The 26,013-nt window shown below is 39.1% G+C and overlaps 1 protein-coding gene across 2 annotated transcripts in view; it reads right to left on the bottom strand.

Annotated features, from left to right (window-relative positions):
- Window positions 1-537: 537 nt before the first annotated feature.
- CD109 (CD109 molecule) overlaps window positions 538-26,013 on the bottom strand; it is an 84,305-nt gene continuing 58,829 nt past the window's right edge. For both annotated transcript variants that reach the window (XM_069804679.1, XM_069804678.1), the window contains exons 26-33: window positions 25,636-25,801; window positions 24,318-24,508; window positions 20,596-20,751; window positions 20,445-20,510; window positions 13,281-13,417; window positions 8,885-9,041; window positions 8,362-8,464; window positions 538-5,858 (exon numbers count right to left, since the gene is read on the bottom strand). In XM_069804679.1, the coding sequence (XP_069660780.1) occupies window positions 5,668-5,858; window positions 8,362-8,464; window positions 8,885-9,041; window positions 13,281-13,417; window positions 20,445-20,510; window positions 20,596-20,751; window positions 24,318-24,508; window positions 25,636-25,801 (1,167 nt within the window). In that variant the 3' untranslated portion in view covers window positions 538-5,667. The remainder of the gene's footprint in view (window positions 5,859-8,361; window positions 8,465-8,884; window positions 9,042-13,280; window positions 13,418-20,444; window positions 20,511-20,595; window positions 20,752-24,317; window positions 24,509-25,635; window positions 25,802-26,013) is intronic.

Raw genomic sequence — 26,013 nt, 5'->3', positions numbered from 1 at the left:
CAAAATGGCAGTTCACCTGGAAAAAAAAAAAATTGCACATCAATTCAATTAGGTTTTTTATAAAATGCTTTGGTATACAGATTACTTGGAGCTCATTTACTGCCACTTCAGGCCCCGAACAGCACTAAGCTCTGTATCATCTGAAAGGTTTGCTCCTGTTCACAGAAAATACAGTTCCTGAGGTTCTCCATGATCACAAAGGACCTGCCTTCTGAGTTCATCCCATAACCTTAGGTATACTACTTCTGCTGACATTAACGGCAAAGCTTCTAATAACTTCACGTTGCCTACAATAATATGCTTTTAAAATGTGGTGACCCCCAAGTTGGAAAAGTCCCAAACAATGATCTGTCAGGTTGCAGTTAGCAGCCTGACCATGGAAGTCACCACTGCACCACTTCTTCAAGTTACGAGCGTTAAAACACAGGTGAGGCAGCCTCTGAGACACGCTGAGGACGGGCAGTGGTCGACCCAGTACAGAAACTGCGATCTACTACAGGCAGCTGTATGGTTAAACAAGCAAACACTAGACATATATTATTAAAAGTCATCTTTAATGGAATTTAAAAATAGCTATTGCAAACTTTATTTGAAGAAAAATAAATCAATGACAATTTTGCAAAATCCTGTGAAACAGTCTGGTTCCTTAACATTTGCCTTATTATTTGAAAAGACAAAAGCAATTTGCACAGCTGGCATGTTAGTTCACCTCTGTTCGCTCAAAACAGCTCATAAAAGCATTCTTTTTCTACCATTTCTGATTTGATCAAAAGTGGAAATGCGTATGATGATCCTAAACTAGATCAAAGTGGGCATCTGACTACGTCTCAAGGCAGCCAAGACTTTTAGTTCAAATTGCTTAAGGCCTGATATGGAAAAAGAAGAGATGCAATAGCCAGTAGGACAGCTAATGTATGGTACATTACACCTGCTTATATGGTACTTCTTTGAGCTAGCATTTTTTGTATTTTCTTCCTCATATTAGTATCCCACCCAACCTAACAGTACTAAAAAATACAGAAAAATCAATTCATAATATAACATCATAAGATCTGAACAAGGCTGATGAAGCTTTTTGGTAACCACTAAGAAATACAGAAATAGAATGTATGATTTGAAATTAAAGAGAAATCTTAACACTGGAGTTCTGGTGAATCAAATGTAGCACATAAGCAATTAATGCTCATACACATCTGAAAATAACAAGCTATCCATTAGGAAAAATAATCACTGGATTGATCTAACACAGCACACTGTCAGATTTTATTGCATAGAATAGCTTTAGTGCAATGATATTTCCAAGTGGCACACAAAAATACAATAAACTGAATAAGAAACAACACTGAAGTCAAATATTTTGACATGGGGAAAAGGAGAATCTAATAATAACTAAAAAGACTTGATCACATACTGCTGTTATATTTTATGGATAAATTACTAGTGAGAACATCTAATTTCAAAATCTTCTGTGTATTTAGAGGACTAAACACTTAAATATGGTTCACTGCGTAAAGATTTATAGTAGAAGAAGAAAGGCTACAATGGAAATATTATTGGCCATTAGAATTAAAACTGAATACTCTTTCTTAGTGTTTGAGATGATAGAAAAATTATGCCATTAGGTACCAGTTGCTTTCCAAATATAATCTTTCCTAAAACCTTAACTGTGTATTTTGAAAAACAGAACATCACACAGTGACACTGGTTTGGGCACTTTGTGAAGATCTTGTATGTTTTTAATTGCACACACATTGCACGCTGTCATACATTGGAGCCTATAGAATGGCTATGTAAATATATATGCTTTCTACAGGAGTCTGCTTAAACCAAATTTTGTCAATATTCATACCAACTTGAACAACACATTTGGAGAAATACTGCTAGGATAATATTCTGAAAACTGATTAAAACCAATTTTTGAATCTTAGGTCCAGTTTTCAACAGTGACTTTCAAGGCAAAAGAGAGGCACCTAATGTTGGACCTTGGCTCTTCTGTTTCTCCTGCACCAGTCCAGCCACTTCCCCCTGTTATCACGTGCCACTGACGTCTACAAGCCACAAGCTCCTGCTTGTGAAGTAAATGGGAGCACAGCAGTGCCATGCTGGGAACCACAGCAGGCACCGAGCTGGCCCAGCGTGCAGACTCCGAGGTGCTGTAAACCCCTTCGGCAGCACTTGTTCCCTGCTCCGTACAACAGCGTTCGGTACAGAATGCTTCTAGATGACACCCACAGGGAAACCTGTACAGAAAACCTGGGCTAAGATCATGGATGACAGCAAAGGTAGCATTTGGGGGCGGGAGATATTTTAAAATGCATTATCGTTTCTTTTTTAAACTCAATCCTAAATAAATGATTATATCTTACTGATTTAATAGCGTATTAATGGCCCTGTACAGACCATGTCCATTGACAGCATGTAGCTGAAAAAGGCACGGGAAGCACCAGAGAATACTCAGATTTCAAAGAAATAGGAACCATGCAGAAATGTTCAGGCAATGCAACATGAAGACTCCATCACGAAATACCTTTTTCTGCCTGCTTTTAGACCACACCTTAAAGCTCCTTAAAGACCTTGCTCCTAAAGAGCTCCTAAAGATTTTTTGCTAAAAGAGTTCCTAATACCTTCACTGGGAACATAGCCCTTCTAACATCAAAAACTGACTTTCCAGGGCAATGGAAAAATATGTATGCTGAGCATTTGTGTAAAGGTTCCTACATATGGTGATGAGGAAAACAAAAAAAAGTCATCATGCCATGTAATACTCCCTTTCCTCTGTTCCATTCACTGCAAACACACAATACAAAACTTATCCTCTGCAACTCATTCAAAGCACTAGCTGCAACTGCAAAGTGACTGAAGGCATCGGTGTAGTAATGTTAAAGGCCACCCGGTGTAAACATTTGTTTAAAGTCATGTGATGTACACTGTTCCTAAAATAACTTAGTACAGAGGCAGATTTGGGTGTCTGTAATGATATACCTGCTCTATAGAAAAAAATAAAATAAAAGAGGATGCTTGTTCGTTGACTCCAACAATTTCCATGATATGGTGCATTATGACTGATGCTTCTTAGTGGGGTGTGCAAGGCAGCCAAGAGTCATTTAAAAACATGTGGTGTTTGTCTCAAAAAGAAATGGAAGGGAATACTAATAAAAGCTGCACTGCCTGAAATTAGGCTGAGCAGTTTAAATCCATTTTTCTGGAGGATACTCAGGAAGCTGGGACTGCCTGCAAAATAAAACTGATTTATTCCTACTATCTACTGCAAAAGAGTAGTTTATCTCCAGTACATCTTGTTTAGAAAATAAGCCTCTTTATCCTAAGATTAATCAGGTAGCAATGTCCCTCTTAGAAGCTCTTCATATAGTAAAAACTGAAAGTATGTGAGCTTTGGGTTCTTGAAATTACATTAAATGGAGGCAAACGACATGTCAAGGCTGCTGTCCCCAAAGGCAAAACACCTGCTTTCATAGGTCACTAAGAAATCAAACCCACAGCAAAACACATCCCAGTTGAGAGTGTGAGTGTTCTCCAGATCTTACACTTGGCACAATTCAAGCTATCCTCCCACACATGGGTAAAGGATTTGAGATGCAAAGATGTGTTTCAGTTTGTATCTTGGTTTCTGTTAGCTTTGGACCCGTGTAACCAAGGGCATGACTTACAGAGGGTCAGATCCTGCATCCTACTGACTAAGCAGTGCTTTGGATTTCAATAAATACGGTGTTGCTTCACGTGGGTCAGAGCAGCACAGGCACTCACGCTAAGGCACTAATCAACTATTCAAAGGGCTAGATCCAAAGTGCGCCAAGCACAAGTGAAAAGCACGAACTGACTACAAAGAACCAGGCCTAAGCTCTGCCAGAGAGACAGAACAGAACCCCAAGTTTGTGAAAAACATTGTAAATTCTAAATACAGCTAAAGTAAAACAAATAACCCCACCTAAACTAGCTTTGCAGTTAAAAACCTATACCTTGGTATTAGAAGGCAGCCAGTTCAGGAAGTTCAGGCCTCTTCCCATGCTACCATCCACTAATTTCCTTTGTGAACAAAAGTATAGATGAGCATAAAATAAAAATATATACACTTGAAGCAGTACCAAAATTTGAATAACAATTAGAAATTGCTCAAGGAAAGTGACTGCCATATTATTACATGTGCACACGTACACACTCCGTCTCAAAAAGGCATAAAAGAAAGGGAATCAATAGCCTTAAGATTTCTACCTCCACTAGTCAGCATGACAGCTATTAACTTCATTTTAGTAACTAGGAATGTTATCAGCTTGGCTTCCTGATCAAAAAGAAGTAAGTATTAGATATCACAGGCAGTGTTCAAGAAGGATAAATTGGCTGCCAGACAGGGAAGACGTTCACACACTCACTCAGGAGCAAAGAGCTCCCAAGCTCACGTGTTTCCGCATTCATAGAGACCTGTAATTCTCCCCATGTGCAAAGAGCAGGTTTGGGTGTAAAAGTGCCTGTTGCTCTTCAGCGTCCCCCTCCTCCACCCCACTTCAGCAAAGCACTTAAGCATACAAGGATGTGCTTAAAGTTAAGCAACCACGTCAATTGTTTTGCTGGACTGAATGCATGTGCAGCCCACACCTCCGAAAAGCCTCTCCCGCCAACCCCCCACAGGAGCTGCATGCACAGACGGCACCCAGGGCCAGCCAGATGACAGGGCACAGAGAGCAGCGAACAGCCCTTTAGGGTTATGCCACTTAAATCGTTGAAAAGATGACACTGCAAACGCAAGACACAAATGATGCCCCAGAGTGACATTTCTAGAAGACTTCCAAAAACCAGAAAACGATCAAAGCAACCTTCAACCTGCTGGCCATAAATATGCCAGTGGACACCAGCATTCTCACATGGAATGAGAATTAGTTTTCTTTCTGAATAACCCTGGAAAAATAAAGTCTCAGACATAGACTCCATCTTTGATGCATTTACAGTAAAAGCCTTTCAGAGTAAAATGCTTGAGAACATCCTGAGGCCTTATTTTCAAACATGATTAGCTTATGAATTGGCAAAAAATCCACCTAGCTTCTCTGTAATGATAAAAAAAGACTGACAATTTTCTGGAGCATTCAGCAGTTTGTGAATGCAGCACTTTTTGGCTCTTGTCTCTGCTCTGAAGCCAGCTCCTTTTATTTTTCATATTATTCCCCATGAGAGCATACGGAGAAATTCAGTATTAATGTTAAGTGTCATGTCTGCAGAGCAGAAGAAAGCAAGCTCTGATACCAAGGTCCTAGTGCTCTGCCTACCAACACCCCGACATAGAAGCAGACAGTGTTTCAGAAAAGCACGGTAAACTAACATACATCCCTAAAAAACAAGCACAATTGAAAGCTGGGGTAAAAAGGGAGCAGGAACATGAGCTAGGTTTGTATTTTCTCAGACTGCTTTTTCGGTAACTCTGTGCTTCTTCAGAAAATAACTTCAGTATGAAACTAACACTTGGAAAGTTTTTCCAGCAGACACTTAAAGAAGTTTTCTGGCACAGCCAGAAATTTACCATATGGGCCAGCCCAGCTCTCCCTGAACGCAGCAGGAGTTTGGTCACTGTAATCACTAAAGACGGGCTGGTATCTGAACATAAAATTTTCTTTGGATAATTTATGGAAACCTTAGATATGAAACATAATCTGTTTCCTTTTACAGCACCCAACTGCACAGCAAGTTTACATGAAGGACAAACAGCACACAGAACAAGGAGGCCAACGAAGAGTGCTGAAGCAAGGCTGGAGAACCATCTCGGTGACAAAGACTGCAATCACTTTCACAGAAGTCACAAGGGGTTATACTTTGCATTACTTCTGAATTGTAGCTTCTCACCGCTCTTCTCCCTGTTCAGAAAGGTTAGTTAACATTAGTTAATGAACTTCTGAGATCTGACCAACAAATTAGCTTCACAAAGAAAGCATTTTTTAAAGGATGCACTAAACTCTGATGCAAACCTTGTCATACACTGCAAAATACTTCCCAGAGTGGGTTTTTAAGCCTAGGCATTAATCTTTTTTCTTCTCCCAAAACATCAAAATCTTCTCAATATATTCAGGCAAATGCTTGGTGACAGGCACACTCTCATAGACTCAATCTCAACTGTTAGACCCAATCTGTTCACAAACCTTGGTCAAACATTTTAAAAGGAATTTTGCCCCTACCTACACAGCAACCCCCATGACAAAGAAATTCGGGTGCTTTACCTGGCAGGTTACTGGCTATGACATTTAAGAGCTAGGTCTCTCATAACTGACTCTTTCTCTCTCACTATTATGTCTGGGAGCTTCAGCTTCCTTAATCTGGGACTGCCCACCTCACCTAGCCCCTGCTCCTGTATTTTGCTCCCCCATTCCTTGTCTAAGCTAAGAGTCCCTCAACCTGAAGGGCTGCTACAGAGCCAAACAGACTAGAAGCCTGGGAAATCATATTCATTTCAAAAACATCAATGCATGGTAATTGCTCACAGAACAAGCTTTTGCAAAGTTTCATTCCCATAAGTGGGTTTTTTGGTTTGAAGGTTTTCATTCCAACTAGGGACACTGCAATTTCTTTTTTTATCATTAGTATTTTTTAAGTGAAATGACACTCAGTTTCCTTTCAAGCCTCAAGATATTAAAGAAAAATAAAATAAAAGATGTACCTCTACGCACCAAAATGTTTACCCAACAATGACACCCAACAAGCTCTGAACAAAGTCAGGTAAGAGAAGCTGCAGTCATTTGTGCTGAGTAGCTATGTATATTAACCCTGGCAGATCTCCTTGCTGGCACTGCTGTATTAGCATCCAAGCCAGTTCTTATACCTACACCGCTTGTAGTATCTGCCACATAGACGTAACTTTTTTGATAAATGCCAGAGCATGAGGACTCCTTAGACATCTCCCAGCTCTGAATATTACATGAATCTGACTGTCACCATCACATAAAATATACACCGGCAGCTTGGGTCACGAACTATGAGAGTGATGGAAAATAAGAGATTAAAATAAAAGCATGTTCCTGTACCAGATAGGAAGGAGATCTCTCAGGAGAACTTAGAATCATGGCATATGTATATACGTTGACCAATCATATGTCTATGCTACATAGTAATAGGAAGGGTGTCCTGTAAAATAATATTTGAGGCAATCTTTTTCTTAAAGTTAAAGCTTTCTATTGCAGTGCTATGTCACACAAATTTTAGTCGTTAAGGATATTAATTCATATCTTTAAATCAATATTGATTGAATATTGATGGATACTAAATATATTTAAACAGAATAAAAATGTTGACACGTGCATTTATATGTGACTTTTTAATACACATATTCATTAGCCTATCTAATAGCATTCTTATAGAAGACAAGGTCCTGAGTTGAAGCATGTGGAAGTTGGTTTTGGCCATAGATTCTAAGTGTTATGTGTTTGTCTCAAATAAAAATTGCTCTGATTTGTTAAGCCACTAGGCCTTAAAACATGCTCTAGGTTAATGGACAGTGTAGTTACATCTGCTAATTTCCTATTTTAGTTTAAAATTCTGTGATTAAACAAACATTTCAGCCTACATAGAATAAACGTGATCTTCATCTAGCTGCAGCAGTACACATCAGAGCATATTTGGTTGTCTTTTGTTTTGTGCTAAAACAAACCAACATGAAGAAAGTTGCCTATACAATTTTTTTACGCCTTTATCTCAAACCAAGCCCAAATCCTTAATAATGTTTCAGCTGGCTGGTGTAATGAAAACCTCTCTAATATCTCCTCCAGCAGCTTGTAATCTTTCTTTGCTTTTCATTTTGCCCAAGAGCTTTGTACATTGCTGTCTTTCTCTAAAACACACTCTACACACACAAAAAAAACCCCAAACCAAACAACCAACCCAACCCAAACAACTTTGAAACTGGTTTTCCCATGTACATCTTTTTTACATAACTATAGAAATCAAGACCCTAGCATTTTCTCCAGTGAAGGACTCTTAGCTTAAACAAGAAACAGATGGAAAAGCTACTTGAAAGATAATCATTAACTTGGTAAGTGAACCACAGTGAAGTTCCTGCTTCATTTTGGTAGCTTTGGGAACACATTGGGCCAGACTGAAGCCAATTTATACAGCTGACAATTAAGTTATGACAATTCACACCAGCTGAGGAACCAACCCATTAGGACAGTAAATGTATATATGGGAAAACACTACTATTTGTTAGGAAATTTGGCATATCAATGTCCAAAAAGGCTGCAGTTCAATTAAAAAAGTAAATTTCAGATTGATGCAGTTTTCTCTTCACTACAAATTGTCCTACTTCCACAAAAAGAAATTTCTTTTAAACTTCTGAATCACTAAGATCCATTTGGAATGACTGACACTTACTAGGTTCATAGTAATCCACTACAGTCACTGAAGCATCTTGGATATTTGCCACTTTGAAGTCTCTCACAGCCGGAATATCCACACAAACCTGTGTTTCATTTAGCTGGAAAAACAGAAGAGAAACATCCTGAGAACCCTGGTGATGGTGGTTTCATGTTAGACGTAGGGACTTCTAGCTTAGCAGTAGTCCACTTCATTTCTAAAGACTTGGAGTCAGGATGTATACAAAGATGCTTATCTCATTTGTAGTCATTTTGGCCACATTACAGGCTTCTTCAAATGTCTGCCTTTTTATGTATGATTTTTAAAAGGCCTAATCTAGAAACTCCTTACAAATATAACTGAGTTGTACCTATCCAAACAGTCTCACTAAAAAACAGTGGAACTATTAATTCAACGCGAAGAGCAGATGTTGATTTCCCCAAAAAAGAGAATCATAATGTCTTTCCAAATTTAAACCAAACAATGGCAGAGTTAAGATTAACACCACTACAAACACATTTCTTTGTTATTTTCAACTTACAGAGTCTAAGTATAGGTTGACTTTCCCATTGTCCTTTTCCATCTTCTTAACTGTATTGTCTAATGGAATGAAATCTGGTGACACAGAGAAACCACTGAGTAAGCCAACCTCCATGAGGACCATACCACTATTGGGAGCTGTGCCAGAACCCAAGTACCTTTTCAAAACACAGAGACAAAGAAACTGTTAGTAGAAACACAGTAGCCCAATCTTCAAAGAAACTGTTCGATCATTAAATCCCAACTACGGAAGCAATAATCCTGAAGAACACTTAAGAAACAAATGGAACAAAATGTCGATAAGAAAATCTCTAACAATAAAGAGATAATAATTGATTTCTCTATTATTCTGCCTGATAAATTCAACCACATATGCAAAAGCAGGTTTAGCACTGAGAAAACTACAGTACTAAAATCATATGAGAGACTACACTGGCACCACTAGGAGCTTTCCATTGGCATCTATAAGTGCAGGTTTACATCACAAATATGCAGGAAATATTGCAGTTAAACACGTTTCAAAAGAAGTAATTCAGCAATGGCTGTAGGAACTCTTGAACTGAAATATACATATTTCCTCTTATGGATGCATTGTTTTGCTTTTATTCATTTTTGGAGGGTAAGATAAGGGTGTACACCACAAAAGTCTCCCAAACCTTTTTATATTTCTTTCATAGAGATTGCTGGTTCCATTAACAAAGTCATCATCAGATTATTTCTCAAAGTTCCAGTTTTAAAATGCATAGCCATGTTATTCATCCAGTTTTGGAAAAAGAAGATTTAGTAAGTTGAGTTCCTTCTTTTTTCCTAAATAACCCTTATTATTACATCTTCTTCCAATGTGAGAATCAGATGCTGGACTAAAAAGCTTTGCTCTGTTGAGCAAACCTTACCTACTATGGTGCACAACAGAACTATCAAAACATATTTATGGTGTTCTGTGCTACAAGTGATACCTAAATGACCTGCAAAAGATTGTATTGCTTTAAATAAAGCAGGTGGCAGAAGAGTTTCCCCCCCTCCCCTTGGCATGGAGGGTAAGTGATTTTTGTCATACTAGAATAGAAGTGTCTCCAAACCTCATTTTGAAGGCCTGACAGTAGTTGAAAATAATTGAGTAAAACTATTTCTTTGTAGAGCTGGATGGTTTAAAAAAAGGGAAGACTTGCTTTCAAAGCATGCTGCTAAGCCTGGCAGCATGGCTGATTGAATGCAGATATGACTTTGAAAGAAATACAGCACAACTGCTGACTTCAGTTGGCTCATGACATTGGAATCAAATGAAAACATCTGTTGGATGACGTGCTGTGCCAAAGTAGCTGCTATTGAAAATGAATAACTGAATTGGAACTGGATGTAATTATTTCTGCATAATTACCAATAAGAGGGGAGGAAAATACCCAAGCTGTCTAGCCAGCCTGGGGTGCTACCAAAATACCAACAGGTAACCAAACCACCTTGATGTTGTCAAGAAGTGAGTAAGATATATCCCTAGAAGTTATGAGGATCTGGGTCTCATAACAAAGAAGAGAGACAGCCTTGGGAATGGCTCCTGGTAGCGTCTCCTCAACTCCATGGTCTCTTAAAAAAGAAAAAAAATCACCATGCAAGAAGAATGAGCAGGAGGAGAAAGAAAGAAGACTTGAAACTTGTACCTGAAGAGAACTGAGAATGTTTTGAGTTGAATTTTATGGTTCAGCTCTTCAGCAATATAAGATCTGTGTTAGACCCTCTCATAGATGATGCAAAGAGGAGAAAACAACACCAAGCTAGTGTAGGCAGAAAGCACAAACCAGAGAGTGAGTAGAACCATCAGCAATCAGTTTCCCATGCCTGGAAACGGTTTGCAGGCAACAAGACTGACCAGAGAAGAAACTGGCAGCCCTGGGCGGTTGTCTCCCAGACAGGGAGTTAGCTCCTCTAATCAAGAATCAGTTCAATTTGAATGAGACATCATCTGCTCCAGTGTCATAAATGATACCTAGTTGAGATGACCATGGCCAATCATTATCAAGCTGGTTGAAAGAAGGTGGCATATTCTGCAGATTAGAGAAAGAAAAAACTTGCAAAGCTGCAGCCTCCATTACCTGACTATGCATACATACAGCTACGTAAACTGGTTGAGATTTCAGCAGTCTTTATTTGCCTACTTTGGTTTCTCTACCAGAAAGCCACATCATGTTGTAAAGGTTATAAGTAGACCAACTTTAAACTAATTCAGGAATTTAATATAGATAATGCATATATTATATGCAATATATAGGGGAAAAAAAAAAGAAGAGGATGACTAGCATCAAGCCAAGCAATCAGAGACAAAGTCTCTGCCTAAAGAATAGAAACACAGACTTACTAGAACTTATACCAGTTCACTTTCCGTGATAAGAGTTGAGGGATCTTAATGTTCCAAATATTCTCCTGGGGCAGTTTTATAATGCCACTAGATTTTCCCCTATCCTTGGAACACTTTGCAATTAAAACATCCTCACCCCAGAGCCTTCCCAGAGAGATGGAGCCTTTCCTGTCTGTATTCCTGAGCCAAAGGTCTTAGCTAGAAAATCAGAATGCTCAGCCAAGACTTATCCCAGACCCATCATGTAAGCCCTTTACATGTCAGGAGTTTGTGCTAGACTTTAGAAAGCTGTTGACACTTCATAGAAAACTTTAAAAGAGAACAATCCCATTCTATTTCAAGAGCTCTCATGTATTCTAGTGTCCCTGCCCACCATCTGTATCACTGAACTGGTTACCAGAAACACATGAAAACAGGGCTCTGGCTTCCTGCCTGCTGGCTATTTCCCAAATTAAATCAATCCTCTCTGTACTGAAATCATATTCACTATAGCTGATTATTTGTATGACGGTGTCACCTAGAGGCTCCATCTCCAGTCACAGCTCCCTTGTGGTAGGCAGAGCATAAAAATAGTTCTAGGCATACAGTGTTTAAAGTTTAAATAAATAACAAAAAAAGAGGATGTGGAGGAAAGGAATGCAAGAGTAATCACTGTGCATCAGGTGGTACTTTGCAAATCTTGCATTTACAAGGAACCCCTTATAATGTCACAAGAAGAAAACAGTGTTTCTAGAGGAAGCATTCACAAACAGATGAAATGCTAAAATACAAAGAATGTAGTCATCTCAACATCCTTGTAGATAATAAAAGATAGAAGATAAAAAACATAAATATAGATGAAGAGATAGGGTCTATAGGGTCCTATAGGGTTTTCTGTGGAATACAGAGTTCTCTTTAACTACAATAAGAAGTGCATACTGAAGAAACTGCTAGAGAACAAACATCTTCATATATTTCTTTTAAATACATGTATAAACACTTCCACAGCAAGTGAAAAAGAGGCAGCAAAGCAGTCAAAGAAACAACTTGGTTTAATGACTGGCTGACCTAGGAATATGCAATATGACTGTTCAGTGATGTCACCTGTTCTCATCTGATCCAAATTCTACCCAGGTAACATCTGGTGGCTGTTCTGTGGTCTCTGAGATGATACTGAGCAGTGTCAGCTCAGTTCTTAGTAGGTGTTTACTGAACAAGAAACACCATCCCAGATGCAATCCCTCCTCCCTTATTCAGCAGAAAGAATAGAATTAGCCTGGCTGGAAAACTCGTCTCTTTCAACTCTAGAATGATGATTACATTATATTATGTTACCAAATTCATAACTATAAGACATACTGGTAAATGAAAGACCACAAAGATACTTGCGCAATAAGACAAAACCCCAGCTGAATTTATCATTATGTAAACATGGATTTTTGACTCCTGCCAAAATTTTTCTGAGCAAAGTTTATTTATAGAGATGACCAAAGAACGATTGCTTCTATTTCGTGGTGTTTTCAGCACTTCAGAACTTCCTTCTCTCTTTACAAAAAAAAAAGCATCTATTTCTAGATCAAAAGCAAAGCATTCTGTTTATGAAAGGTAAGAGTAATGGGCAGTATGTCACAGTCTGCTACTAGAAATTAGAATGTGGAAGACATTGGTTCAATTTTCAAGTCTGTCCACAGTTCTCCATATAGCTAAGAAGCACTTGCACCAAAGAAACTTTTGAGTCTCTTCTTGTATTTCACACAAACTCTTCCATATAATATACCTCTAACATTTAGGGTACCACCATCTTTATACATACCAGTAAAAAAATATCACCTGGCCAGCAACAATTTGGCACAAAAGATCTATCACTCTATTTATTGACTTATGAATTGCATCTTAGCTTAACTACTGCCATTTTTACAAAGTAATTCTTTTATTCTCTTTAGTTATATGTTTATATCCCATACATTAGTAAATCCATACAAACAAATGGATAATTTAGCTCATTTGAAATAATTTGAAAGCTGTATAGACAAAGAAGTGTATGAGATGCTCCAACTGAATTACCTACCTCGTGCACACATTCAAGGTCAAATGGTTTTTATCATCTTTGTCATCCTTTACATCAACATTCAAGTCAAAGGCTTCTTGTTTTTGGACAGATCGGAGCCTCTGATCAGTGTGTTTTGTGTTGTAAATAACATTGAGCTGTGAATTGCAAACAGAGACATTAGATGGCATGTAAAGCAAATCTTTGTGGTTAAAACACAGTTTCTAACAGTATAACATCAGAGTGCTCACAAGACAGGATACATTGCCTTGTATCTGACAGTTGCACACATGAGATTCATAGGAATTCTCTGAAAGAAATATCCTTTCTGAACACTCTGTAATGCAGCAGAACCAATGAAATTAGCAGGACACAACTGAGGCAAACACAAGGGAGCTTTAGGACAACCAGCAATTTTCTCCCTAGTTGTTGTCTGCTGGTTTATAATGTGTGCAGCTACTTCCTGACAGCGTGAAATGGGACAAATAAAGGCAAACTTCAGACCGACACCGACTGGGTTAAAACAGACAGGCTGTATATGAAAGCAGAGCAAGAGCAAATAGATAGCGTATGTACAGAATTTGTCTTCAGTCTTCATGTCACAGCATTCATACACTCAAAACAGATGAGGAACAGCATGTTACTCCAAGCTCAGAACAACACCGTTTTCTTTCAGTTAAGTAGTTTCATCATCTGGTTCATCTGTGCAAAGACAAAGATACAGTCTTCAGTCTGCCTCAAGGACAGAGCTCTCACCCTTTCTGCTCTTAGCTCTGCTAAGCGAGCCAAGTAAGAAAGAATGACAGGATGTCCAGTGCAGGACAGTAACATTAATATAAAATAAGCTCATCTGTTAGGCACAGTTTGAAGAGTTTCCAATTCTTCTAGTGTAGACAGGTATCAGATGCTTGAAACAGTGGTAGAAGAGTGATAAAACCAGAAGCCCTTAAAAGAGGTCTGAATAATTTAGAGATAGCCTGATTATCTCAATATCCTATAAAATTATCAATGCCAACAGCCAAAGCAGAAATGCTGGAGCTGGAATTGAGCAACCAATGAGTACTCTCACGTTATCAGCCATGACAGAAAATCATACAGTTGAAAACCAGGCTGTACTGCCTACAGAATTGAACTTGATGAGGTAAAGACTGCCTTAGTACCAGACTGGAGGATGACAAATGTGACAGCAATTTTTAAGAGTACTGAGGGTCTAGAAAACTGTGGATATCAAGTAAATTCGGTATCTGTAACTTATCTGTACCAGAAAACACAGTCGAAACTATAATAAAGAGTCAAATAAGTGGACAAATGAGTAAATAAGACATGTTGGAGAACAGGCTGTTGCTATAAACCCACCAGCTACCTGAATCAAATGAAAAAAACACGGACAACAGAGCTGTCTAGTATAAACTACCTGGGTGTTACATTAGTATGTAGGTGGTTAGAAAGATTACTAGTGAAAGGTACCAGAACAAGAAGCTGCCAAGGGATAAAGGGCTCTTAAAAGACACAAATAGAGGGTGGGAATGAAGGTTCATACATGAAAGGAGTGGAGTTCTAATGGAATCTGTGCTGGGTGACCACCATTAAACATGTCTGTACATGATGTAGAAAACAGGGTGAATCCTGATGCGATAAAGTTTGCTGATTATACTAATTTATTTGAGGTAGCAAAGACTAGGATTACTGCAAAGAGTTGCAGAATGAAAAAAATTTTATGTACACAATAATGGGGTTTGAACTGACTACTACCAGATCTGTTTACCATTTAAGAAATGGTAAAATAGACGAAAATACAGCCATAAACAGGTAAGTTGGAAGAAGGACACAGTAAAGGTCTACAGAAGAATGACTTGCATTGGAAAGATGAATAGGAAACAGTTTTTCGTGCAATGCAAGATTAAATAGTGGCATTCCTTCCCACAAGATGCTGCAGATACTAAACTGTACAAGCGTTCAAGGGCAAAACAGACAACGTCATGGAACCAAAATTTTCTAAGCCGACAGAAACTATCTCCAGCTGAAAGTCTCAAATAATACATGGTAAGAGGTGGAAGACAGTCAGGTAATATATTACATGTATTTATCTCCTTATACTCTCTCCTGAGCATCCACCTCTGGCTGTTGTGGAAAAAAGAGAACACCAGGCTAGACTGAGCTTTGCTCTGACCCAACACAGTCCCTCTTATGCCTTCTCTCCAAATATAAGAACTAGGGGAGCAGATTCAAGAGGAGAAAGAGGTAGTGCTTCTTCATGTAATACACCATTACCTGCAGAACTACTTGCTGCAAGAAGCTGTGGTTGTTAAAAGTTTAGACATATTTTAAAAGTTACATATTTATGGAAGAAAAAAAAAATCTATCAAGAAAATATCCACCAAGCCAGAGAGAGCACACAGAGATGACCTGTGGATTGGGAAGACCCTGTGTTGCAAACCGGTGAAGGACAAGAGGCTATACCAGTCAGATATCACTTCATGCTTGTCCTGTTCTAGTAGCCTTCATTGGTCATCCTCTCTCTACTGGCCACTATGGGATACAGGATAATGAAGTATATCAGTTGTCCCAGCACATCTGCTCTAGCATACTCGTGTACTTATACCCAATAAAAGACAGCAAAAATGAAATTTAACTCTGAGAAAACATCGTAAGGTGCTTCAGACTGATTAACATCCGATGCGATGTTGAATGTAACTGCAGCATCCCTTTGCTGTGGCACAAATGGGACACCACCTCTGACAGAGGACAAGAGAATGGATTGCTCAGTGTGATGAATCAGAAAGCTCAACTTTCAAAACCCTAGAATGACAAAATCCAATATAAGAAACTAAGGAAATATATACTATCAAAGAATAGTTGACATTATTTGGCAAAATAGCGATTTTCACCAACAACAGAACACTAAGTTTGCGTACAGTTTTCACATACAAACTAATAATCATTATCTGTTCCCTCAGTCATCAAGATAAAACCCATGGCAGGGCAGGGAGGGGATCAGATTCTTTGATTTTGGTAGAAAAATAATCAGAAAGTGGCTCAAATAACTCCCCTTGCAAGACCCCAACATGCATTTTGCTTGGCTAAGGAAAAGGGAATGAAGAGTGCTTCTGGAAAATCATAGTCCCTTTACAACAGCTTCTGGCAGCAAAGGGAAAACTGTCAGTCCAAATTTAAAGCTATGACAGGGGCTTGTCCAAGTTATAGGTTAGCAAGTCAGTTATGGGCTAGCAAGTCTGTGCAAACAGAGGAGTCTTTAATTTCTGATTTTTGCTTTTGCTGCTACGTCTCTCACTCCTTGATATGAAAGCTATGCTCCTTCTTTCAATCCACACACACGATTCCCGTTGCCCTGCCCCGCATTGCTGAATTTAGCATGCTGTGCGAGTACAGAGCCAATTCTGTACAGGCACTCAGGACAACCGTGGTGCAACAGTGAAGATTTATCTTGTACAACTGCTCCACAGGAGAAGGCAGTACCAAGGATGAAGCCAATCTAGAAGGCTTGCCAGTTAAAGGCATGCAGAAAGTTTGGTAAAGACAAGCTGGCGGTGCCTCAACAATCTGTCATCACAGAAACAAAGCTGTTTTAACTTTTGCCAGAAAAAGCTAATGAATGGGAACTTACTGCCAATGCAGGATGTCTGAAACCACATACTGAACAGGTCAATCAACTAGTATTTTCATGGAATCAGTTATCGCTGTTACGGTCTGACTTTCCTTTCCTGATTTCTCATTACAATGAAGGAAAAATCTTTTTCACAACACAGAGTTTAATTAAAGCCTCCTTCTTTATACACTTTTACTTTGGGGACAGAAGGCTACTATACAGAAACCAGCATTAAATCAACAAAACGAGCAACTGCGTTTCTTCTTAACCCTTTTAAAGAAGCAGCTGCCAAAGCTAAAGGCAGAACTGCTCCAGTCTTGTCATACTGCAACCAGTTCTGGTGAGAGGCCCAAGAACAGAAAACTAAAAGCTAATCTTCTGCATGAGAGATGCTTGTAACAGTATCTGACCCAATCAACTGCACTACCTTTCAAAAAACATGACTCCTTTATAATGCCCTAATCAATGTCTCTTTCCCCATCCTTTTTGTTCTTTAACTAGCAGCACAAATGTGCTTGACTGAGGGCATGAATTCAATGAAATCATCTCCAATATTTCTGTCCCTTTCTGACTACTTAATATCCACTCAAACTGTAATGGAGAAATATGTGTGCATTTCACAGTGTACATTTTTCAGTACCACCACAATGAATAACATTCAGTCCCTTGCCTAAGTCTAGTGAAAATACACCAAGTGGAAAAAACAGTCAGTGCTTTTCAATAACGAGTAACAAGTGATTCTCAGTTTTTTCTCACTCCCTTTCTATACATGACCAGGAGATCTTGTTCACCTATCCACTTTGCCCATACCCATCCTCCTTGAGCCTGCCCACCCTCCCCTCTTTGCTAGTCGTGAATATCAGTGGCACTCTCCTTCCTTCCAGAAGGCACGGGCCACACCAAATTTGTGAGGCATTTGCCAAGCCCATTTCTCAGTGCCATAGTACATGCCCACAAAATGAAGGGATGAGCTAGGAGACTTTGTTGACAGCAGGACCACAAAGCTACAAGTAAATGTCTGCTTTTGCAATTCTACTAACCAAAATAAATACATTTTATGAGATCCTGCAGGGTCAAGAGTGAATGCACTGCCAACTCGCACACACAGACAGTGAGATTTCACAAAAAAATAATGTTTTTTTTTTCTAAGAATCCATTCTGTTGGGAAAGCAGCCTTTTCCATTAATGGACCGAATCTTGTGTTTTGTGATATTTAAATGAATTACTGTTTTGACATGCTACATTTGGCCAGAAAGTCAAATCCCAGAACAGTGAATCTCACCACTTTACTTTGGCGGGCCTAAGACAATGAAACCCAGCTGAAGAAATGTGATCGCAATGTCATATGCTATCTGATTTATTAAATGTGACCCAGATCTAGTCTGTGTCTGGGAAAAAGAGAAATCTCATTCAAATGGCATCAGTGCTTTTTCTTTTACAATACCAGACCTGCCAAAGGAAGCAGAAGGAAAAAATTGATCCCAGCAAAGAAAAGGTTTTGGAGAAGCTACTCCAGTGTGTTAAGTACAATATTTTGAATCAAGTCACAGCACCTCTGACTCAAAGCTGCAGGAAAAAAGGCAACGGCACAGTGACCTAAATGAAGAAGGTAATCTGGCGTTGGTTCCTGAACACCAGTTATTTGGGAGCACATTTGCATGTTCGTACAACAAACGGGGAACTTAAACCATGGTGTTAATACACCTCCAAGGAGTCCTCTAACCATGGAGTCAACTACTGGCTATTCTGGGTGGAAGACTTCTGCTCAGTCTTCACCAGACATGCTGGTTTGGATGTGAAATTTTCCTGCTGGCAAAAATCTTATTGGAACCAATGTGCTTCCACAAAAGGCATTCATTTCAACAAATCAGCATCTTCCAGCAAGAAACAATTTGCTGAAAAGTTTTTGATCGGCTCGCCTGACAAATTAGTTGACTTAATATCAGGAAGTATTTCTCAACAACGATTAAGGTTAAGTAGCCTTAACTGTTCTGGAGGCCCGCTTTGTTACATTCCACATACACACACACACTGGAACCGCAGATGTGTGAATGCAGTCCTGCTGAGATGTTCATTCCTCTCTTGGCCTGCAGGTCTGAGTCTAAATTATCCTCTGAAACTTTTGAACTTTGCTGTAAACTTCATTTGCACTTCTGGGAATTAATAAACACGAGTCATAATTTATGGCACTGTGGGTTTTGCAGACTGGTGCTAAACGAATGAGGTGTATCTCTAGCTGCTGTTCACTGCTGATAGGCTGCTGTGAAAGTTTCTGTGAAGGTCTTTTATCAAAAAGCATATTTACCAACCATCACCATGTTTTTTTGTTTACCAGATGCATAAGAACACTGAAGTGAAGGTCAGGTTGGAAGGAGCTTGTGATGGAATCTGACCTGGCATACAACTTCAAGACGATTAAAAGCAGCCTAAGTTCAGTTTTCCCAAGTACGACTAGAAGGAGTCTAGTAGGAACTTTGTCTGGTTTTGCAATACACTCAGCAATTATGAGTTTATTTATGTACTTCCAGTAAAATGAGCCTCTCACACTCAGAGACTAATATTTCTATTTTATCTGTAGCTTTTCAAAGGTCTTCTCCTTCACCTGTGTGGTTCTAAGCTACTATCATGGACAGGACAGCAGGGAAGAGAGACCCATTAGTGGGTATATCAAATCAGATCCAATACTGACTTCTTCTCATATGATATTTCTCATAGGGTTAGGGAAAATCTTGGAGGCAGAATTTCTTCAGAACATAATCTCTGTTATGGCAGAAGAGCAAGCAGCTGAAAAGGCTATTTATGATTTGCTAGTTCTAAATACAGTACGCACTGATCCCAGCTTAATTTGTTTAAATATAAGTAAAGATGTTTGAATTTATACCACCGAAACACAGTCTTCCACAGGACAGGCAGAGAGAAGATCACTGTGCATCCTTTCACTCTTTGCCATGCCCTCACTTTTGGCTGATGCTAAGCATCTCTTACTGTCAGCAGTTTGCAGGATCCTTTGACTCTGTCTTTCATGCTACTTCAGAACAGCGTAAAAATTGCTGGAGAACCTGGCCGTAATACTCTTTTAGTTTTAGCTTTTGCACTACTGTTGTATTCTACTTCAATAAAAGGAAAACAACTCTCAATAACTAGCAGTGTCATCTTGTTCTGAATTGATCTGTGCCTCACCATGGTTTACCACAGGTTCCCAGTGAGGCACTTCTGCCTGGTCCACACGCCTATTTTACTCCGACCTTTGTGCCTGCCAACGTATCATGGCAGTCCTTTGTCTTGCAAACGGACACTGCATTTCTGCAGGAGGACAGGGCTGCTTTGATATGGCTCTGGCCCATGGAAGTGCCCCAAAACTGTCAATCATCCAGCGGTACTTAAAAGGCCAGGCCATCAGACATAAACAATCATATGAATATGTCCATTCACACAATATTTGGTTCACAGCATTCTTCAATTAGTAAAGTGCTTTGACATTTCAGAAGATTGTTCTTGTTAACATGTTTTATAAAGCTTTCAAAATATACCTTCCTTATAGAGAGCATATCTTTAGCAAGAATAACTGCATAGCATACCTGAAAGACAGCAAATCCTGTTCCCTCTGCTGCCACTGTAATTGTCACTGGTTGTGCAGGGGCAATCTGAAAGAGAGATGAGTAAAACAGTATTTTCAAAGTACTTTCAGTCAGCAGACTTTACGAAAGTATTCCTCAGTTTTTACAGTACCTCCTTGGTCTGAAGCAGAAAGCGGTTTCGAGTATCAATTGAAAATGTTTCTGGCATTTTCAAAGAAGGTGCTGTCACTGTTACATCCATTTCTGTTTTGCTCGCAGTAGTGAGAGTTGCAAATAGACTCAAGGCTTGCAGAGCCACCACCGTGTCCTGTTGAGAGAAACAAATCCTTCTGTATTAAAGCCTGTGCAGTGAACTACCTGAGTATAAGCCGTGCCTTGGGGAGCTCACGGTCTCTGCATTGTCTCATTTGTTGGTTATGCTGGAATCTTCGCGCAGCCACCTCCACATCTCCGTTGGGATTGCACTGGCATGAAGGATCCCAGCACAGAAGAGGGACAGCAACAGAGGACAAGAAGTTAGCTACTGTGACATGCAATGGAGAATGAGGTGGGAGCCAGCTAAGGAAGTTTTGCTCTTGTGCAAGGTATGCGGAAGACCTGACACGCCGGTAGACACAACAGTCAGAATCACACATCGCACGGATGGTGAAGACAGAGCCAATGAGGAAAGTAATGATACAGCTACTTTCTAGATTTATTTAGTGACTATGCATTAAATATCCAGTACTGCACAGGAGTTATTCAGGGTACCTTGATCAACGAAGCAGAAGTTATAGGTCTGAAAAACTACTAACGTCTATTAAAAAAAAGCCTGAAATGAGTTTTTATCAGAACCCTGGCTATAATTTCAAAGGGGTTCAGCCCAGTTTTTATACTCTGTACTTGACCAAAAGGTTTTGTGCAATTGTTTAACCACTGCAGAATATGCTTATAAACACATTATCATACATATATCTAAAATTCTCTTTTGTTTATCTTTGTGTATGACTGCAGGATTAGCTCTCCAGGTTTTGCACACAGAGACAGTTTTTGAACATTTGGTCCAGCACAGGTTAGTGAATGAGGATTTTAACATCCACTATTTTCTGGAAAAATACACAGTAATCAATTATATGTCTCTAATGCTTCTCAGGGATTTTTGCTGTTCATATAGTTCATTTTGCACCTATTTTTAACCAAAGAGTGAAGGAATTGGCCTTGCAGGCTTGACATAGAGAAGTGTTTTATTTATTCTCCAGTCACTTCTAGTAACAAAATTCTAATATAACAGAAGCTCATTAACTACAACATGGTGACTGTGCCATACCTTAAGGTACCAGCACATGCTGCCTATTCACTCTAAATTATTAGAAAACACTCTCCTTCCCGTGCCACGTGCTTGTGTGAGATGACCTGCTTCACTGATTATTTAAAATCCAGGAAGATCAGCTGATTAGCAACAGTGCCAAAGTTGCTGGTACAGTGAACCGCTACGGCTGGGATCCCAACTCCAGTGCTTAATGTGGCGTGACAGAATAGATGCAACTAATGGGCTACAGGAAGATTTAATAGTCTGGAGTAAGTGGCAGACTTTTTCAGTAGGAGGCCAATATTTACCCTGAAAGAATGTCTTGGATTACTCCTTTGCAGAAGACAGTGACAAAGCATCTGAATGACTCTGCCCTTACTCAGACCACTCATATAGAATCACAGAACAGCCCAGGTTGGAAGGGACCTCGAAAGATCATCTGGTCCAACCTTTCATGGGGAAGGGACCCTAGCTGAGATTTTTTAACACCTTGTCCAAATGCATCTTGAAAACCTCCAGTGTATGGCAGTTTCTGATTAAGATCTACAGCTTGGAAGCCCAAACTTACACAACTTCTTTCACATTGAAGTGAATGAAACTACAGTGACCTATCACATCTATATATCTGATCTATCTTATAGACCTAAGGAGCTATAAGGTCTTGTTAGAGAATCGGATTTTAATCATTTGAAAGCAGAAATATGCCTGCCCTTACCTAAGTTGGGGAAACCAAGGAATACCTTGAAGTACCTTTTCCAAGTCCTCACAACTACATTTCTCACATTTACATTTCTCGCCCTAAATTCAGAGAGAGTTCAAGATGTCTAGAAAAGCTATCTGCCACTGCTGCAGGTGACTTCAGAGCTCTTCCACGTCCTAGGCTCAAGAGATTCTCAGAAACACAGGTGAAAAACAAGAGGGCAAAGAACCACCTACAGAGAAGACAAACGTTCCCCTTGGCATGCTCTACAGCAGAAGGCATACCCAAGGCTTTTCACCAGGAAACATTCACAGCTGAAGCACAAGCTGCATGGCTCAGTAGGGCAATGCTGCGTCCAATACACAACCTGAAAAGTTAGGGAATACGGTCTCAAGCCAGACTTACAGGCTGCTCTTGCCCAGCAACACAGGCTTTGCAGAATTTGCTACTTCTCCCCACCATCTAAATCTATATTCATATGTATGCTATTTTTTGTATGAATTGTATTCCTGTATATATGAAATATGTACATTTTATGCCCAAACATTAAAAGCATTATAAAGCAAAATATACTGTCTGCAAATTCATAGTAAACTATACCACATATATAAATTGCATTTAGTTATCATAGACTAAATTACAAAACATCGCACGTGCAACTGATTACTTTCCTCCTTATTGTGTAACAATATATTAAGTTTCTAATGTAATAAACTCATGGAAGGAAACACTCCAAAAAAATTTTTTAAAGCAATCTTAGAAGTAAACAAAAAGTATGGGGTCATTTCCACAAATTAAAAAGGCATCTAGAGAGACATTGGAGTAATTTTGAAATCAAAATAGTTTAGACTATGGAAGAACAAAAGGATTAAATTCATTTCTTAACTTTATCCTCAGGGGTAAATGGTACACTGCTGGATTTGCAAACTTTCAAGTAAAAATGGTTTCTGGAAAATAGAGAAAAGCTTGTTCAACTCATTTAGTACTCCAATCAGCCTCTTCAAATAATAAGCAAGAATTAACACATTAGGAGAATACTAGAACCTCAGGGGAACCAGGCGGGTTCTTAAATTGCATTTTATTTAGTAGAACTAATATATCCCAGATTAATACCAACAAACATTTGAAAATAATGAAGGATAGCCTGTACAGCTTGGTACCAAGCAGTATGATGAAATGTGACATTTTACTGTGACCAGCATTTGTAGTTAATTTAAAGGCTAGTTTCAACTAATGCAATCCAAAGTACTATATAAATTTTCTGGATGCCAGCACAGCTTACAAGATGTGGTTTCAATAACATGGAAACCTCCTGGAGATAATGAAGATCTTCCAAATTTCATGGCCCATCAAAAATCTACACAATAATGAGGAAAAAGTACATTATTGAGTTAAGACCAACTGCCAACAGAGGCACTAGGTTAGGCTGTTTCTTTAAAACCTACTCCCCTTTTTTGTCTCAGTTACTAGCCTTTCAGGAGTTTGAGGACCCACACATGGAAAGAATAGGAAGAGGTTTCTCTACTTGGAAAGAAAGTAAGCACAGATATTTATCATGCTTGCTTGGAAAATATGATTAATTATTTTTCCATGGGCATCACCTCTTCTTCTTAATTTAAGATCTTTTGTTATTAATATTTTATATAATCAAGGTGACCCTCTAATTCTGTCTTTTATTATACTTGCAAAATACTAAAACTGGTAGTCCACATTTAAGATGCCAATATCGCAAAGAATGCAAGCTTGCATGTAACCAAGGCTGTTACAGCAAAACAAAATTCAGTAATTATTATGAAAAAAAACAAATGATCCTTTTTTTTTTTTTTTTAAGATATACAGTGCTCATTTAGAAAGTATAACAAAGCCCGTTGAGACAAGGTATTACCTGAGTAGATGAAAATCCCCCAAGGTGATTTCTTTGCTGACTTAACCATTTCATAATAGGGATTCCCTCTGCTAATCTGTCTTGATGAAAGTGCGACAGCAGAGCATATGCTGCAAGTTCAATATCGATGGACCGTGGCTGCCATGAATCAGAAATTTCAGAAGCAGGTGTTACCCAGAAACGAAAATCTCCTGCAAAAAGAACCAATAGTAATCTCAGAACCACAGACTGAAGTCTTTGGACTTCTGGGAAAGACTTAAGGGAAATCTCTTAATTAATGCTTACATATGGGATCTAGCAAGGTTCTGGAAAATTGTGTTAAACTTTAGGCACGCGTCCTGTAAAGGACTAACTTAAGTGCTTCCTCAGCAGTGGCTGAATCTAGATACAAAAAAAGCTGGAATCCAAATAGTCACTCCCATTGATTTCAGCGAACTTTACGTCGATCCATTTGTCGTCAGCCCAAAGTGCTCACTTAAGGGAGCCCTTGTCAAAAGGCCACCTCGTTGCTGGGTGCTCCTTTCTCTTCAGGACTAGAGGAGGCACCTCAGGCAGCATGGCTGCTCACTAGGCTCATCCTTGAGTGAAGCCTTCCAAAAAAGTGACTTCTTCCCTTCCCAAAAGTGACTGTCTGAAAGACCTAACTCAGTGAACACAGAGGGACACCCAAGAGGCTCCATTTCCAGGCTACAACATTAATTCCTTTGGATTTTTCAGGGGCACAGTTACTATTTTGAGCCAAACCCTTCCATTTCTTATACTCCGTATGGTCTGTTCTTTCCCCAAAACAGGGAACAAAATTCAGTCTTGCTGAACCCAGAAGAGGTTAAACATAATGAGACGATGGGTCCCTACAGAAAATGCAACTCTGTATTGTCTTACAGAAAGTCCAATCCTTCAACTCTTCATTCCAATAGCGATTTTAACTAATTGCCCCCCACCACCCTCCTGATCTATCCAAACCAGTTTGGAATAGCTAACCTCATCCATCTCTTTAACCAGGCTGATCCTATAAGTGCACACAATAACATGGGAAAACTGACAAGTAATGTTCTTCAACAGCATCATGGAACACAGTAATTGAGACTGAGAGGCCTAGCTTTGTTGTGAATTGTCATTCATTTATGGACACTTTTCATTAAGGCTATCTTGGAAGTTCTTAGCTTATTCTCTGTATCACCCTCAAAACAGATTTGAATTCAGAAGAAGGATTCTCTTCATCTCTCATTCTATATGCAGCTGTAGATACATGATAGGTATTTTTAAATGGTTTGACAAAAATCCATCTATACAAATGTGTAAGATAGTTGTGCAATACCTTGGTGTTCTGCTCTCTGGTTCAGTATATTCAGTGCTTCCTTTGCTTTTGCACTTTTTGCCCAGGACAATGCATATGTCACAAGTGCCAAGGTGTAATTATCTGAAATGCCTTCTTCTAATTTATCTTCTAGAAAGTTTGTAGCACTCTTGATGACATAAGCATGCTGGAAATTAAGATCATATTGAAGAATGTACAGTGAATAAAATATATATTGAAATATTGTAATTTAAAAAAAAATTGTACAGAAACAGAAACATTACTATCACCAAACAACAGTCAAGAAATACTGAAAATCTCTTTCCGAGTCACAGGCATGAACTCTAAGGCAAGCCTTTTGATCTGGCACTGTCTTTTATGAACATGAGTAATCTCAAT

The sequence above is a fragment of the Haliaeetus albicilla genome, chromosome 17, assembly GCF_947461875.1.
Source record: "Haliaeetus albicilla chromosome 17, bHalAlb1.1, whole genome shotgun sequence".
NCBI classification, from domain to species: domain Eukaryota; kingdom Metazoa; phylum Chordata; class Aves; order Accipitriformes; family Accipitridae; genus Haliaeetus; species Haliaeetus albicilla.
This window is presented reverse-complemented; position numbering and strand designations above follow the sequence as displayed.